This window comes from Toxoplasma gondii, chromosome VIIa (genome assembly GCF_000006565.2).
Source record: "Toxoplasma gondii ME49 chromosome VIIa, whole genome shotgun sequence".
NCBI lineage: Eukaryota > Apicomplexa > Conoidasida > Eucoccidiorida > Sarcocystidae > Toxoplasma > Toxoplasma gondii.
Genome location: NC_031474.1, coordinates 1,692,617 through 1,707,612, shown reverse-complemented (window position 1 = coordinate 1,707,612; position 14,996 = coordinate 1,692,617). Strand labels below are relative to the sequence as shown.

Genomic DNA, 14,996 nt, shown 5'->3' with positions numbered 1-14,996 from the left:
CTGTGGGTCCTGCTCAGACATGATGCGTGCTCGGACGGCGACAACGCGCAGAGCATCGCGCCACGAAAATACTCCTGCTGTGACTGCAGCGGCGTATTCGCCGAGGCTGTGACCTAAAACAGCTGCTGGACGTAGTCCCCTCTCTTTCAGAACCCGAGTGAGCGCCAGCTCAACAACGAAAATTGCCACTTGCGAATACTGTGTCTGCATCAGCAGATGCTCTGCCTCCTCAGCATCTGTGTCCTGCCCCGGATAAACTATATCCTCGAGGCTCGACGGGCCTTCTGTCGGCAGTAGTTTCTCTGTTGCGAGGTATGCGGAGCATTCCTTCACTGTCTGCCTGAAGCTCTCCTCTGTCTCGTAGAGAGACTTCGCCATGTTCACATACTGAGATCCCTGGCCGGTGAACAGCCACACCATTGGTTGATGTGCCTCTGTGGCAGCATCCGCACCTCTGAGTCCGGCGTAGGCTGCATCCCGACCCGTTGGCCCTTGGCGTGCAGGGACCTCAACGATTGCATGCGCATTTGAGCCTCCAAACCCGAATGAACTGACAGCTCCAAGAAGCGCCTCGGTCTTCTCTCCAGTCATCAGTGTGTCAAGCGGATAGGCTTTCGTAGGAAACAGGAACGGCCTCGAGGAATCTGCCGTCGAGATATCGATGTGGGGGTTGAATGTCTTGAGGTGCAGATTGGGCGGGGCGATCCTCTGTCGAAGTGAACAGATGAGTTTAATGAACCCAGCGATACCAGCTGCACCTTCTGTGTGCCCGATACGCGATTTGAGCGCTCCCAGAACAAGAGGCGTGTCTGCACTTGTTCCCTGCCCGTAGACGGCTTGGAGGGCGCCGATCTCGATTGGGTCTCCGAGAGATGTTCCTGTCCCGTGCGTCTCTAAGACGGAGATATCTGATACTCGTTGCAGCCGGGCGGAACGGAGAGTGTCAAGCATGAGTGTTGTCTGAGCTGGACCGTTAGGCGCTGTCAGGCTTGCGCTTCGGCCAACATGGTTAGTGGCCGCACCCCTTATCCACGCGTATATTGCGTTTTCTTTCAAGGTTTTGGTGTTTCTAGGTAGTGTTTTCAGAATTACTCCACAGCACCCCTCGCTGCGTACGTAGCCATTTGCGTGTGCATCGAACGTTTTACATCGGCAATCTGGGCTGAGCATTGTTGCCTTGCATATCTCGATGTAGCATTCGGGAGACAAAAGCAGATTCACTCCTACAATCAGCGCTGTTTTGCAGCCTCCTCTGGTGAGTTCATTGAAACCGGCTACGATCGCGATCAAGGAAGACGCACATGCAGCATCAATCGTCATGCTCGGCCCTGTCAGTCCGAAGAAGTAAGAAATCCTGTTTGAGAGAATTGAGTTGTTTGCACCGCTGCAGCTGAAAGGAGACAACTGGCTGTAGCCTACTCGCACAGCGTCTGTGTTCGTTTTGCCAACAACGACAAGAGTTTCTTCCGAAGCCGCGTCGTTCTGTTCGACACCAGCATCACAGAAAGCCTCAGCAGCCACTTCCATGGATAGTCTCTGTCTCGGGTCCATTTCGTGGGCTTCCGCTGCTGAGATTCCGAAGTAGCGATTATCAAAAAGTGTTGCCCCGTCAACGAAACCACCCTCCCGGACGTACATCTTTCCCTTCGCACCCTGGTCAGGATCGAAGAACTCCTCGATGTCGAATCTGGTTGGAGGGATCTCGGCCACGAAGTTGTCCGTAGTCAGAAGCGCTTGCCAAAAGTCACTCGCAGTGTTTGAGGATCCTGGGAGTCTGCAAGACATCCCAATGACCGCCACGTCGCCGTCCATGGTATCGAAACTGAGGGGGACTGAAATGCCAGTGGGCTCAGTTTCTTCAACCTTCTCTTCAAGTCTCCATGAAATGAAGTGACTGAGAGCGTCCAGGTGTGGGTGGTCGAACAAAATCGTTGCTGGAAATTTAAGGTGAAACGTGTCTTCAAGGGCATCTCGAAAGGCGACGGCTCCGAGAGAGTCGATGCCCAGCTCCTGTAGCGGCGTACGAACATCCGGTTCGCTGTCAGTGCCGATCACACGCCGGCAGGCTTCTGTGACCAGACGGATAAGCTCATCGTGTGTATATGTCTTCCGAAGCGACTGAGATTGGTGGCAACTGTCTCTTGTCGTGTGAGACTGGCTCACAGGGTCAACAACACCTTCTGGTTGGTGACAGCATGCCTGAAGCAAAGATTGCTGCATGTCAATCTCGCGTTGCACAGATACACGCGCAGTAGGATGTAGCTGGACTGCCTGCAGCTGCACCGTTACACTCCCTTTTTCAGTGTACAGCGTCACGTTTGCGAGCCGCTTTTGTGCGTGGCCTGACGTGAGAGGAAGGACATGAATGTGTCCCCAGAAGCTGTCACACGCATCCTGAGAGGTGGCAAAACTGTTGACAGTTTCAACTCCCGTAACAGCGTAATCGAGATCTCGATCGAAAGGAACCTGTCGTTTTGCAATAGTTCCGGCTACACAAAAGAGTTCTCTGATGATGACGGGACAGACTATGAAGCCTTCCTCTACCAAAGTCCTTGCTCGTGAAAGATGGACGAGCGCTTCATCATCTCTTCGATGGATGGCTCGTATCGTCGTAAACCTTTCTGGAACTCCCCAATCTTCTGCAGTGCGCCAGGTATCAGTCGCTTCTTGTTTGGACATGGTTTCGTCTTTCAAAAATCGCCGCTGCAGAGCATACAGTGTCGGGCACTGGTTTTTAGCATTTGAAACTGGCATAACTGTTGCTTCCGTTAGTGGGAGCCATTTTCCCTTGGAGCCGTCTACGTCAGTGGGAAACCGAGCATAACTTCCGAAGCTGGCAATTACCAGCGTTTCACGTTCGGTCACTAAACGAAAGCACACGTTCAGAACAACGTTCGTGCTATCGCAATCTTGAGGTTCTGGAAGTACCATTTCTCGATATGATCGGAAGTTCTTCAGCTGGATTGCAGCTTTTGAGGTGTCATCGCCTGGAGAACCCATTCGGGAACACAGCTTGGCAGCGGCTATCATTGCATCAAGGACGGCTGCGGCTGGCAGAGTCGAAATTCCCAGGCTGGTTTCTTCGCTGAACACTTTGACGAGAGCACGCGGCACCGCCTTCTGGTAAATGTGTTCTTGAACATGTTCATTTTTAGTGGCTTCTCGCAAACCCAGCAGGGGATGAAGAGAGGCTTTCCACGGGAAGCGCCTGAAATAAGAACGCGATGTGTACATACGGGCACGTATGTGTATATAGGCACATGCATGTACGCAGAAAGTCATACCTCCCACCCTCTGAATTTGTATGACACGCCGGGTAGCACCGATAGAGACTTGCATCACATACGCATACATGTGGTGTCCGTTAAAAGAGTACTGTGGCCGTCCTTGCTGCAGTACAAGAGCTTACTTGCGATGCCAGGTGTGTCCGGGTTCTTTTGAGCCAGCCTGTGCTTCACAGACGACAAGCCTCGACACGTCCCTCTCGCGCGCCTTCGCTAGGGTGTCGCCTACCGCAAAGGACCACCGATGTCGCGCACCGGCAGATGGCATGCAACAATTTGGGCCCAGATGGACCAGAACAGCACACGGACCAACCTCAACAAAGTGAACAGATGCAGAACCAAACACCGACTCTACAGCAGCGATGGCCTCCCTAAACTTGATTGGAACCGCCACTTGCTGCCCCCAATATATCGAATCACCTAGTTCGTTTGTAATGGTCAGGCGCCCTCGGGCGGACGATACAAACGGAATCGCCGGCTCCGAAAATTCAACTCTCTCAAAGAGACGACTGACAGGCTCAACAGCACCTGCCATTAGCGGGGAGTGGAAGGCATGCGAAACCCTGAGGAAGCGAGCCCTCCCTGAAATACTGAAGAATGAGAGGACCTCTTCCACTTCCGACCTTCTTCCGGACACCACCACGCTTCGCGGGCCATTATCGGCAGCGACAGCCACAGACTTCAGGTTCTTCAGGTCTGAATCTAAGGCCGCCTGAACCTCAGCGGCCGACAACCGGCATGCCGCCATGACACCATCCTGTGGGTCCTGCTCAGACATGATGCGTGCTCGGACGGCGACAACGCGCAGAGCATCGCGCCACGAAAATACTCCTGCTGTGACTGCAGCGGCGTATTCGCCGAGGCTGTGACCTAAAACAGCTGCTGGACGTAGTCCCCTCTCTTTCAGAACCCGAGTGAGCGCCAGCTCAACAACGAAAATTGCCACTTGCGAATACTGTGTCTGCATCAGCAGATGCTCTGCCTCCTCAGCATCTGCGTCCTGCCCCGGATAAATTATATCCTCGAGGCTCGACGGGCCTTCTGTCGGCAGTAGTTTCTCTGTTGCGAGGTATGCGGAGCATTCCTTCACTGTCTGCCTGAAGCTCTCCTCTGTCTCGTAGAGAGACTTCGCCATGTTCACATACTGAGATCCCTGGCCGGTGAACAGCCACACCATTGGTTGATGTGCCTCTGTGGCAGCATCCGCACCTCTGAGTCCGGCGTAGGCTGCATCCCGACCCGTTGGCCCTTGGCGTGCAGGGACCTCAACGATTGCATGCGCATTTGAGCCTCCAAACCCGAATGAACTGACAGCTCCAAGAAGCGCCTCGGTCTTCTCTCCAGCCATCAGTGTGTCAAGCGGATAGGCTTTCGTAGGAAACAGGAACGGCCTCGAGGAATCTGCCGTCGAGATATCGATGTGGGGGTTGAATGTCTTGAGGTGCAGATTGGGCGGGGCGATCCTCTGTCGAAGTGAACAGATGAGTTTAATGAACCCAGCGATACCAGCTGCACCTTCTGTGTGCCCGATACGCGATTTGAGCGCTCCCAGAACAAGAGGCGTGTCTGCACTTGTTCCCTGCCCGTAGACGGCTTGGAGGGCGCCGATCTCGATTGGGTCTCCGAGGGACGTTCCCGTCCCGTGCGTTTCTATCAAATGAATCTGAGAGGTCAGTTGTAAGTGCGCTGAACGGAGAGAAGCTAATATCACGGCTTGCTGGGCAGGGCCATTAGGTGCTGTCAGGCTTGCACTCTTCCCAACATGGTTGTTCGCTGAACCCAAGAGCCATGCGTAGGTCGTATTCTTGGAAACCTGCCTGTCGTGCGTGTTCTCCAACAGAACCACTCCGCATCCTTCAGAGCGGACGTAACCATTTGCTGATGCGTCGAACGTTTTACACCGGCAATCAGGACTAAGCATTCTTGCTCTACAGTAATGTATGAATGTGTCAGCCGTTAACAGCAACTGGACACCACCGACCAGAGCTAAATTGCATTGCGATGCATTAAGCAATTGTCGGGCAATATCTATGGCAACTAGAGAGGAAGAGCATGCTGTGTCTACAGTAAGGCTTGGACCTCTCAATGAGAGATTGTAAGAAACTCTGTTCGACAGCAATGCGGGGGAAGTACCAGGACCGGAAAAACTGGAAGCGGATAGAGCGTGCTGCTGAAGAAATGTGTTCCAATCATTTCCGCTGCATCCTATCACAACTCCGACTATCTCATTGTCGATGGCGGCTAGCCCTTGGTCACCCAACACTTGAGAGTCAACCAAAGCATCGTAAGCGACTTCCAACAGGATGCGCTGACGTGGGTCAAGATGGCGAACTTCCACTTCGCTTATCTTGAAGAACGTATTGTCAAACATGTCCGCACCACGCAGAATGCCTGCTGCTTTAACGTAGATCTTATCCCTGGCGCCATAGTCCGTATCAAAAATACTAGCTGCATCGAAACGGCTTGTCGGTATTTCCTGTATGCAGTCCGAGTCACTGTGTAGCATTTCCCAAAAGCTCTCTGTAGTGCCATCTTCTGCTCCAGGGAACCGACACGACATCCCCCTGACTGCCACGCATGTCTCAGAGGAAGTGCTGGGCCTTGGTTGTGCTAGGTTCGTTGGAGTATTACGACGCTCACCTCCGTCTCCGCTTTGAAGTTTCTGTGCAAGGAACCTACATACGTCGTCAATAGTAGGGAAATCGAAGATGAGAGATGCGGGAAGACTAATACCTAGAGACTCTTGAAGAGAATCACGAAATTCGACAGCAGCCAGTGAATCGATGCCGAGTGTTTTTAGCGAAACATCGCGATGTATAGAGACAGCCTCTTTAAGAATTTGTCGAACCGTCTGAAGCACCAAGGTCTGTACGGCCTCTTCATCTACAGTGTTCACTACTTCATTTGCCATCTGATCGGGTTCAGTTTGTTCGGTTTGTACGCTTCCGGTTACACTTCCATTGTCGTCCTCTAGCGAGAACGAACGCTCGAGCTCGTCCTTCATTGATTCAACTTCCACGTAAAGTCCTTTTCTACTATCTCGGGTCCATCGCGAGATCTGTTTCTCGGTTATCGCATGCGGTTCGTTGGCTTTGCTGCTACCTTCTGTCGTCCCGTACTGCTGAACTCGAAGGCCAGGAGTTCCATCACCTGATGAAAACGCTGTAAATCTTCGAAGGCGCGCTGAAACAGGAGTCAGCGTGCATTTACCAATCAGCGATGAGGTACTGCGTCGGCGCAAATGGTTGCACGTGCTGTTGCAAAGGTCTACATTGTGACGCATTGCCAAACCCCCAAACGAGTTGCCATCGTCTGCAGATTCGAATACGGGGAACTCCATGTGATCCCAGATGTGGCGTCGAGAAAGGGATAGTGCATCCATCTCTCTATCCTTAGGGACAGATTCAATGATCACATGAGCATTACAGCCCCCCAGTCCGAAGGAGCTAACACCGGCAAGGATTGGTCGGTCACCTGCGAGCGTCAGCCTTTTAGTTGGGATCTGATAGTCGAAGCCTTCATCATCAATCAAGGGACTGATTTTTTTGAAATGGAGTGTCGGTGGAACTTCTCGAAAATATAGTACTAAGAGAGCCTTGAGCAGACCTACTGCACCAGCGCAACCTTCTAGGTGCCCGACATTGCTCTTCCCAGAGCCAATGAGCAACGGATTGTCCACGCTTCGTGAAGTGGAAAATACTGACTTTATGGCTCTAAATTCGATTGTGTCACCTAGCTTTGTTCCTGTTCCGTGGGCCTCAAGGTACGCCACCTGCTGAGGTTCAACACTAGCAGTCCGTAGCACCCCTTCAAGCAATTTCTTCTGTGCGACGTCACTTGGAGCTGTCACAGAGACGCTACGCCCGTTGTGGTTCGTTCCATGTCCGCGGATCGTCGCGAGCGACTTTTGCTTACAACGACTTTCAGGCGAGTACATCTGACGCTCCAAGAGAAATACGACGGCGCCTTCACCCCGTCCGTAGCCATTTGCTGCAGCGTCAAAAGGCCTGCAACGAGAGTCTAACGCTAGCATTCCTGCTGCGCAAAGTGCCACGGTCGCCTCTGGCACCAACATCAAGCTGGATGAGCCGACCAGACATGCGTCACACTGTCCCATTTCCATATGAGAAGCTGCGACTGAGACAGCTACCAGTGCTGAAGAGCTTGCGGAATCGATAGTTAGGGATGGTCCGCACGCATTGAATGTGTACGACAATCTGTTCGCCAGCAGTGCATGTGGAGTATTAGCCGTTTGGAATGCACAAAGCCTCTCCGTTTGCTTCGTCTTCAAGATGGTCCTGAACGCCACCAAACGCAGGAGGGCGCTGGTATTGGGTAGTCATCAGTGAGCATTTTACCGCTTTGCTACATTTTTAAAACTTCCCTCCTGAAAGCGAATTGAGTAGGACGAAACAACCCAGCAAGTGGCTTTCGCTGCTGACCACACATACTGCAAATCAGTGGATCGCGTAGGGCGGTGGTGGGGGTGTGAACCGTCAACACGCTCTCCGTTCGAGGTATATGCATGAAACCACTGCCAGTTTCAAACATATTTCTCGTATATAGTCTACGGCTTTCGCCCCCATAAAGTAAAGTACTCATACGTTTTAAACGTGTAAGTTGAAGGTTTTGCGACAACCCCACCACTATGTTTTTCAACGGAGTCCTATCTAGTAGTGTTGACGCTTACTGCAGCATTGTTAATCCCTTTGTTTGTCAAATGTTTGTACTGTTAACCGAAAATTGTGGTGGCCAACTTAAGGCAATTACGGTCAGAATGAAAGCATTGTCGGTTGTATTTGGCTGAGGGAGGCAGACATGTAGGCAGGATACTCTGTGCGCCCCTCCGTGTCAGCCCTCTAACGCGTCTTACATCTTACCATTCAGAAGAAGAACACCCCACAAACACACCGAACTTGTGGTTGTCATCCGTAATAGCTTGTAGACCGGCGGACTCGAATGCCTCGTGCGACAGCTCAAGAAGCATTCGTTGCTGTGGATCCATCCTTCTTGCCTGAATTCAGGAAAACAAAAACTGTTTGACACTGCTGATGTCCCCTACTCTTCATCATCCGGCGGAAAAAGTATCTGCGGCAGCACTCAGTGACGCCATGACCTGCGTTGGTAGCAATCTTCGCTCGGCACTGTTGCTCTGTTTGAGGTAGGGTTCGTAATTTCACGCTGCTTCAAAAATCGTGTATTGCTTGCTTCGAGCCTCTGGTGCGTTGCCGCTCGAGTGCTTGTTTGTGTGTGAAGCAGGCAGTAGGGGCATCCACGCAGGCGCTTTCCTCACCAACACAAGCCGTCAATGCTTACCTCAGACGAAGAAATTTTGAAGAAACCATTGTCGAATTTCTCGATACCGTCTATGAAACCTCCCTCCTTGACGTATATCGTCCCTCGTTCGCTGTGTCCCTCGCTGAACTCCTTGTGGTTCCATCGCTTTGAGGGTATTGGCACAATAGCGTCTATACCCTCCACAAGAACCGTCCAGAAATCGCCAGGGTTTTTTGCGTTTCCTGGTAGCCGACAGGCAATGCCCACAATCGAAATGGAGGCTTTTTCATTTTCAGTGGAGTAACGGTTTGTCCTGTGTATGATGTGATGACTAGAGGTTTTGACGTTGACTTGCTTTTCTTTCTTCAGCTCGCAGATGTGGAAGACGAACGAGCTAAAGCTCTCGTAATCCTTCGCCGCGAGTGGCCCGATTGGCACTTCGAACTGAACCGACACACGGTTGAGAAACTCTGCGAATGTGATATCATCTTGACGAACAGCGCAGAAGCGGTACTCAGCGTCAGTCCTTTGGTTGGGGGTGTCCTCGCTGTCTGGCTCAGTTACAGCCTCAAGACAGGATAGTAAAGCCTGAGTGAGGTCAGACGTCATTGTTTGTGAACGTCCAGTTTTTCTATATTCAGTAGCAGCAGTTTCACATGTTTCAACGAGGTTGTTCTTCTCTCTAATCAGAAGATGGGCGTCTCAGAAGTCAACCTCATTCCGCATCATATATAGCAACTTCACACGCAGATTCGGGAACTCATAAACAATGCGCATGACATGAAATATTTGTTGGCTCCGCTGGGGCCAGTAGTTGGCTAATCACATGATAAGCTCTCAACCACATAGTACTGACCTGCTATTCTGTTACACGGTAGAACAGTTTTCACAAGAAAAGAAGGCCGGTTAGCGTTCTGTCTACACATCGTTCAAAACGTGTTCCCCAGCTCCGGTGTCAGTTTGCAAGAGTCCTGTGATTTCCTGCTGGCTCACCTGCCAGTTTTTGACCCGTAACGGAGCCAGCACGGTCTGGGTAGTGTCCTGCTGCCATTAACGCGGTAACTCCACATCTGGTACGAGTGAGGTTGTTATCTCCTACTAAATCGCGACTCCAATGCTGCTTCCTCCCATCAATTAATTTCTCCGGTACTCCAAAGCGCAACCAGAGAGCGTGTCTCCGGTTATGTTGGTGACATTCCGTGTGCCCCGGTTGTCAAACGCTGCCACGTCAGTTAGCTTACACAATTCGGGGAGCTGCTCATCCATAGCATTGGTAAACTGGAAAATGGCGCAATGTTCCGGTTAAACAGAGCCTTTCGGAGGCATCCGTTGCGGCAACTGAACGTGCAGTTGCAGATGACAACTCAGTTAAAGCAGCGAGAAACTAACATTAAGGATAGGCCTAAACACCATGTGATTGTGGAAAGGGAAGATGATAATGGAAGGGCCGTGTAGGTAGTGAATGTTCTTTGAGGTTTTGAGGACACAATGTTGCCACTAGCTTGGCTGCCTGTGAAACGTGTAACCCAGCCCTGAGAGTGACATTCCGAGAGCGTCGCAGGTGGTTGCTTGATGAATTGTAACTACTCGTGATGATTTATCTGCGTCACGCCTTGCTCAACTCTGAGATAGCAAAAAACACATATTTCATTGACGAGATTGACAAATTAAACGCGTACGTGAGGGCAGATTTGTTTCCCTTCTGTGCAACTGGCTGATTGTCGCATGATCTGCGAAATCCGGTCGTTCACACACTCTGTGAAGCGTTATTCTCATTCTCCCCTTCGCGTTTTACCAAAATGCTGTGGCATGATCTGACACATAGATAAGTTCCTTACAAAACTGTCCAGCACAGCCGTCTCCATTTCCCCATGGTAAGCCACAGAAGTGTCCTTGTTCGAATAGAAAAGAACAAGGGCAGGTAGCGGATAAGTAAAACATAACAGCGGACGTCAGCTTGCGCAACCCGCTCCTAGTGCATCCACAGGATGGACTTCCTCCAGTGGGGAACAGTCGGCGTCTGTCCGTTACCACTTCTGTTAAGTGGAAACTCGAGTTGCATGGCCTGTTCGACGGTTCAATCGTACCTTGCGTGCGTTCACTTCTCTGTGTACTGAACTGGGATACAGTGGTGTCGTCGAAGCAAGCGAAAGAGAACGTTTAAACGAAGGCATTGTGCAAGCAAATTGACTTCGGTCATGGCCCTGCCGGAAACGCAACGAGCGGTGACGCTCAAGAAGTGCATTGCACCTGTGGGGTGCTCTGGCGCAGGAGTCTCTTTTGATAAGCTGGTCGAGAAAACACTTTTTTACGCTGCACGTCTTATCTGAATGCTTTCTCACTAATAGCAGATTTGCTCAATGGTGCCGTACAATTTACTTTCTCGCCACTATTTTCATGGAACGGCTGCTCTGGGTAGCCTACGTTGTGGTGCCACAGGGACAGGGCATATTCGGCTTCCGTATATACGATTCGCACTACCAGGTTTATGAAGCATCTGACGTAGAGACTGGAATACCCTAGAGACAGTTGGCATGCCCTTCTTGTAGAAAAACAAGATGTAAGGAGCTTCCCAAGGTGATCCTTTAGAAAACTTTCCGGCCAGCATAGAGGGCGTAAAATAATGCAGAGAAAGAAAGCATAACTTTCTCTCATAACCCAATTTTTGTAAAGGCTGTCGTTCGAAGGTTACCCCGTCCAAATGTCATGATATCCTCGTACCTTTCGCTGGGCTCAATCCCTGGCACACAAACGCGGACGATTGAAAGTTGATGTGCACTCACTCCGAGAAGTGTTCCACCGCAAAGTTTTCCAGTACGACAAGCAGCGTCTTGGGACAAATTGCACTCAACGTCTCTTACCGCACCTGCCTAGATTTGCTTGCCTGCAGTTTATCAGCTCCTGTCGCCAACCGTATTGAACGGCCGCTAACCCGTAAAAGGAGACTGTTAGCTTCGGGCCATGCGAATTGTCACGGGAAGAGGAGAAGCGGACGGTAAACGCAGATCGCTGCTGCCACCGTTCCGATACTTCTTTCACTCTGGGACGTCCCGAAAAATGAAGAGCTGACTCAACAACTTCAAAACTCTTATCCACCTTCGCCATGCAAATCCTTCGGTATGTTTGGTGGTCTCCCTTCAGCGGGGGCGTAACCTTGCAGACACATTTCTCACTTTACAATGGTTGAGCACGCTTTAGTGAGGAAGGGGCTGATGTGCGAGCACGCTGCTTGCCGCCACCTTCCAAGGCATAAACCAAGAATTCTCAACTTCAGTACTGCTTCGTATTTTCTTCTGTTGTTCTGGGCTACTCAAAGGAACGTCGAACATATCCGGCTACTGTGGTGGTGTCCAGCCAAAGGCTCGAATGGTTGTTTTCCCGGAATGCAAGGCTTTATACTAGCGCAGGCGACGCTGCAGTTGGAGACATCTTCAATTCTGCTGGGGAAACCTATTAGTATAGCCCGCCGGAAGCGTGCATTTGAACGGAGCACCTACGAAGAGGTGTTGAACCGGAACGGCGTCCGTCAGGTGGAGCCTCTTTTCACCCATCAGCGTGGTGATGGGAGCTTCCAGCTCCTGTACAACACGTGTCCGGAATCGGACGCCCATCTTGACGGCGCGTCATTTGAAAGTCCTCCTTTCTATGGATGCATTGGTCGTCTCGTCTCTTTTTCCTCAGAAGGGAAACAAATTGGTGGAGAAACAACTCTAGATTTTAGAGGTCTGTTGGCTGAAGCTAGAATCGTGGGTTACTGGAACCCTCTGAAGGAGCCTGTGAACGGCGTTCATAGTCTCCATGACGCCATCTTCGCTGTGTGGGCTCAGAGGTGCCGTACAGTCGATTCCACTTGCGAGTGCACAGAAGCAAAGTGCCGTGTATCACTCGAAACGTCCACAGCGAAGTCAGCCTATCTCCTGTTCACCAACCAAACAATATTTGAGACATACAAAGGAGACCGTTTGTGCGTAGACCACCAGACTGATAAAACCGCACTTAATAAGAACTCTTCAGCAAAATTCACGTTCTGGCTTGTGGAACACACTGGATGGGTGTGTGGAAGAGCGGATATGCACGGTTCTTACCTGGAGTTCGATGAGCAGCATCCAAACGGCATACGAGTGGGGAGTGTGTTCGCAGTGCGGCTAATAGACTCAGATGTTGAAAAATTCGAGGTCATCAGACCAGTATGGACTGGAGCTAGACTCGATTACAGTTTTGGTTTCAATGCTCTTCTGGGAGGGCCAGCAAAGCAAATAGACCCTGTCGGTGCAACTGAGAAAGACACTCACTACGCTTTCACTATACGAGCAAGATCCTTCGACGTGGTAAAAGGCGTCAGCGAGTCACGGTGCTTCGGGGTCATTCTCGATTCAAATTTCCAGGAGACGTCGCGTACATCCGATGAGATTTTTCCATGCAAGCCATGCGTCTATGCAGCATTTGTACTGCATCCACAATATCAGGAGCTGATGGCAGTCTGCAAGGGTACGACAGAGGAATTGTCAGGGATTTACGTAGACGGAAAAAGGCTTTCTAGGACCCAAAGGAGTGTTTTGTCTCTTCCTCCAACCGAGATGAGCGTGCCAGTTTTTGTGCCAGACGATTTCCGTGCATGGAAGGTTTTTTGGAAAGATGTGACAGAAGTTGCTGGAGAAACACGGGTGACCCTTAATCTCGGCGAGTGGAATCAACAGCTGCAACTTTATTTCGAGAATCTTGCTCCGGTTGAGGGGATTAAGGCCACGGGTGTGGACCTCATTTTTGCATCATTCTTCGGTGAAGACAGTCTTCTCGTTGGATACCAGGACAGCATGCAGCGTTCTACTTTCCTCATGGAATGCTCATCGAACGGTACCCGTGTACCAGGCAACTCCTTGAAGGTTCTCCGAACTGCAGAAGCCAGCCTGTTACCCCCAGCACCTGGAGCTTTCATCACGCGTCCCGCTGCTTCTGGAGAAGTCTTTTGGTATTCTCTCTGGACGGAAGACCGGCTGGGTCACGATGCTCAAGATTCGTTTTTGCCCATCGCCGACAGCACACGAGAAATTCGTTTAGTTAAAGCAACAGGATCGCGGAAAAACGCTGGACCCTGTAAGGGCGGGTGAGCAGAAATTGCGAGTCATGATCCAATGTAGTGTCAAAGCGTTATACAGTCACTAGCACTGAGAATCTGCTTTTTTTTACCGTGGCTAAGTCTTTTACTTACGATAATCAACTTCTGTCGGCTTTCGCTGCTCTGATTGATGACTGAACTCCTGAACCTCATTGTGGCAGTTTCTTTGGTTTGACATTCTGCTCAAGCTGTGCAAGGCCTTATCCAGGAACGAAATTGCCAGGAATTCCTTGAATACCGAAAGGGTGGTATTTCTCGAGACCGTTGGTTACCACCGATTTGCTGGTGTCCTAAATATCGGGAGCAACTGCTGTCAATCTGAGAGGGGATGGGGACTCCGCAAACGCAAGGTAGTAGCTTGTCCCATATGAGCGAAGTAGTGGCTGGTGTTTTGTCCCTTTTCTCGTTCAGTGTCCTGTAGCCTGAAAAATCGTCTGTCTGTACCTTCTCTCTGCCTCTTTCAGCCTGGACTTTTGTGGCCGTGCTACAAATGTTTCTGGCACTGGAGACCAATATCGTATATCGTTATGATTCCCTTTTGCTCTCCTGCAGCGTCGGTCCCGAACCGGCAGCATGTGACGCAAGCTGTCACCGTCTGCAAGTGTACGAGACAAACAAAACTGTCGGGGCGGACGACGACCCAACATGCGTCTACACTGACGGCACAAATTTCGCAGAAACCTGTTTCGATGGAAGTTGTCAATTTCTTCCGGTCGTGGTCACGGAAAGGTCGACAGAGATAACGCCTGACGAACAAGTCGATGAGACACTAGAAAGTCAAATAACGCCCAGCTCATCACAATCGGTTTTTGAAATATCACTGCAGAATCCTGCGGAAATATGGGCGATAAGGGGCTTCTTCGTGCCTCACAGTTACCCTGAGTTTACCGTCACTCTTTTGGACACTAATCGGACGATTGTCTACACCCTCTCCACAAGATTGCCTGCTCTGAAATATGGCAATTTGACTTACTGGGAATGGCGTGACATGCAGGTGTACCGTATACAATACGTCCAACTCCAGCTAGCGGGCAATGCAACGAGGCGAGAAAACCTTCTTGAAGTTGCGGATGTCCAAATCATTGGTAGAGAGTTACCAGTGTGTCCCAGTGAAGGATTCTTCAGCGCAGCAGCACCTCTGTGCTCTTACGATGTGGCGTTCCTGTTGAAAGACGCCTCTGTCTGGGACTGTCAGGGCGAATGGAGCGAGTGGTCGTATTGTGACTCAACCTGTCGGGCAACCAGATTCATGAATGTACGCAAACCTGCCCTTTATGGAGGAAGGCCTTGTCAGCTGTTTGAGAAGAGGGCCTGCAGTG

The 14,996-nt window shown here is 50.9% G+C and overlaps 2 protein-coding genes across 2 annotated transcripts in view; one reads left to right on the top strand and one right to left on the bottom strand.

The window, feature by feature from the left end:
* Positions 1–9,170, bottom strand: part of TGME49_204560 (type I fatty acid synthase, putative) — a gene marked incomplete at both ends in the record, with an annotated part of 22,855 nt that extends 13,685 nt beyond the window's left edge. Inside the window, 4 exons of the mRNA XM_018779311.1 lie at positions 20–3,208; positions 3,410–7,291; positions 8,165–8,298; positions 8,601–9,170. Coding sequence (XP_018637297.1) covers positions 20–3,208; positions 3,410–7,291; positions 8,165–8,298; positions 8,601–9,170 — 7,775 coding nt within the window. The remainder of the gene's footprint in view (positions 1–19; positions 3,209–3,409; positions 7,292–8,164; positions 8,299–8,600) is intronic.
* A 2,570-nt stretch (positions 9,171–11,740) lies between these two features.
* On the top strand, positions 11,741–13,669 carry TGME49_204870 (hypothetical protein; the record flags this gene model as incomplete). The annotated part of the gene is made up of 1 exon (XM_002367688.2): positions 11,741–13,669. One exon carries the CDS (start codon positions 11,741–11,743, stop codon positions 13,667–13,669), a length of 1,929 nt encoding a protein of 642 aa, XP_002367729.2.
* Positions 13,670–14,996: the final 1,327 nt, after the last annotated feature.